This window comes from Geospiza fortis, unplaced genomic scaffold (assembly GCF_000277835.1).
Source record: "Geospiza fortis unplaced genomic scaffold, GeoFor_1.0 scaffold229, whole genome shotgun sequence".
Lineage (NCBI taxonomy): Eukaryota > Metazoa > Chordata > Aves > Passeriformes > Thraupidae > Geospiza > Geospiza fortis.
This window is the reverse complement of record NW_005054357.1, coordinates 4,347,279-4,349,563: the sequence shown is the minus strand read 5'-3', so window position 1 is coordinate 4,349,563 and position 2,285 is coordinate 4,347,279. Positions and strand designations below refer to the sequence as shown.

General features: G+C 47.2%; 1 protein-coding gene across 1 annotated transcript in view; it reads right to left on the bottom strand.

The window, feature by feature from the left end:
* Positions 1 to 2,285, bottom strand: part of HMCN1 (hemicentin 1) — a gene marked incomplete at its 5' end in the record, with an annotated part of 164,443 nt that overhangs the window by 66,817 nt on the left and 95,341 nt on the right. The window contains 2 exons of the mRNA XM_031059162.1: positions 1,191 to 1,314; positions 2,050 to 2,201. Coding sequence (XP_030915022.1) covers positions 1,191 to 1,314; positions 2,050 to 2,201 — 276 coding nt within the window. The remainder of the gene's footprint in view (positions 1 to 1,190; positions 1,315 to 2,049; positions 2,202 to 2,285) is intronic.

Below are 2,285 nucleotides of genomic sequence, written 5' to 3'. Positions count from 1 at the left end.
TCCTGCTGGCACAGCACCCACAGGCTCTGAGAACACAACATGGGGTGACCTTAGGGACCCTTCCAGTGCCTGAAGAGGCTCCAAAAGAACTGGAGAGAAACTTTGGCAAGGGCCTGGAGGGACAGGACAATTAGGAGTGCCTTCCAGAGGGCAGGGTTGGATGGGATATTGGGAAGAATCCTTCGCTGTGAGGGTGGGGAGGCCCTGGCACAGGGTGCCAGAGAAGCTGTGGCTGCCCCCGGGTCCCTGGAAACACCCAAGACCAGAGTAGATGGTGCTTGGAGCAAGCTGGGATAGTGGGAGGTGTCCCTGCCCATGGCATGGGTTGGGACTGGGTGAGCTTTAAGCTCCCTTCCAACCCAAACCATTCTATGAATATGAAAAGGCATCTGATGCAAGTTTCAATAAATACAGGATGAAATTCATACAAGTTACAAGAAAGCACAGCATCACAGAATATCCTGAGTTGGAAGGGACCCACAGGGATCACCAAAATCCTGCACAGGACAGTCCCAACAATCCCACCAGGTACCTCAGAGCATTGCCCACATCAGAAGGGAGGATGAATTTACACAGGTTCAGGCAAAAAAAAGATCAGAATTAACTCACTGACAATCTGGAAAACTGACAAACTAAAAAACCACCTCTTTCCTGCTCCTTTAAGGAGACAGAGCTGACTGGCTGGACTCAACACAGTGTCACTATTTAGCACTAAAAGATTCCCCTCCATTTAGGCTTGGGAATGGCATGGGAAGTGCAGAGCTGGATGGGGAACCCCCAGTACTTCCTTCTGGTGCAATAAAGACAACAGAGCACTGGGCCCAAGAATATCTCTCACCTGGCAGATCTGGCTTTATACAAACACATATTTTCTTTTATTCTTCATAAATGAGCTTTTATGCATTAAACTTGTAAATTCACTGCTGTAAATTCAATGTAGTTTGTAAATTCAATGTAGTTACATCTCTTCAAGGATACACAGAAGGACACACCTAGACACTTTAGTAAATGAAGGTGGATGTGCATATATACATTTTAACTTCCATACACAAACCACTCCTCCTCACCTGGCCTTCTATTACGGGTTGGGACTATTTTTACTCAGCACTGCTCAGGGTCTGGGCCCACTGTGTTAAATTAAAGCTTGAAGAGCAGCTCTCAGAGCCAAAAGGAAGACGTTTGTCACTCACCATACACGCGGAGGTCGATGTCCCTCTGGCTCTCCCCTGCAGCATTGACTGCCACACACGTGTATGTCCCCGTGTCACTGAGCTGGGCACTGGGCAGTGCCAGCACCCGGCCCCCCGACAGGACCTGCAATGGGAGCACAGCGCCTTCAGACACACCCCAGGGCCAAACACAGGTGGGGGAACTCCTAGGGCTCCTTTCAAAATGGAATATTTGTTTTGCCATTGCCTCCCACCATCTCCCTGCACTCTGGTGTTCTCTTCTAATCCAGACTTGCAAAAGCAGAATTCTAACTTCATGCCAGTCCCTAGGGAATTCCTGGCATTCTCAAGACTTTGCAGGATCTGGACACCTCTCCCTCCCTCCCACCAGCTTCAAACATGCTGTCACACCTTTTGTCTGTGCCCTGAGCTGTTCCCACAGAACATAAATTCCCCCTCTTCCCTTTCAGAACATAAAATCAACTTCCAAAAACCAATCACGGCCTCTCATTTTACCTCTGAAATATCTCCTTATATCAGAGGTTGGTTTTCTTTTCTGAATTACTGTTGTATGTAATGAGCTTCCCAGATCTCTTCAGCAGAGGAATTTGGTTCAGTTTCCTCTTCTGCCCAGTAAGTGGAAAATTTATTGATACAAATTTACTCAGTATGACATCAGCTGTATGACATTTATTTCAAGGTATCTCTATCTTCCACTTCACACAGTACTGGAGCTAAACTCACACAAACAACCCAGAGCAAAAGGCTCTTATATTATTATTCCAAATCCTCCATCTTATTCTCTTCCATTAAACTGCACTGACTTAAAAGTCTCCTCCCACAAGAGGGAACACCACAGAGCAGGATCTGTCCCTGGTACCTGGAGGCCATTGCTGACACTGGACACAGGGCTCCCATCCTTCAGCCACGTCAGGATAGGGGCAGGGATGCCTCTGGCTTCACACTCCAGCCTCACTGCATTATTGACCACTACTGTCACCATGTCACTGCTGCCAGAGATGGACGGGGGAACTGAAAAAAAAAATACACAGAAAAAAGGGCTGTAACTGCTACATAAGAGTACTAATCACAACAACATGAAATAGGCTGCATAGT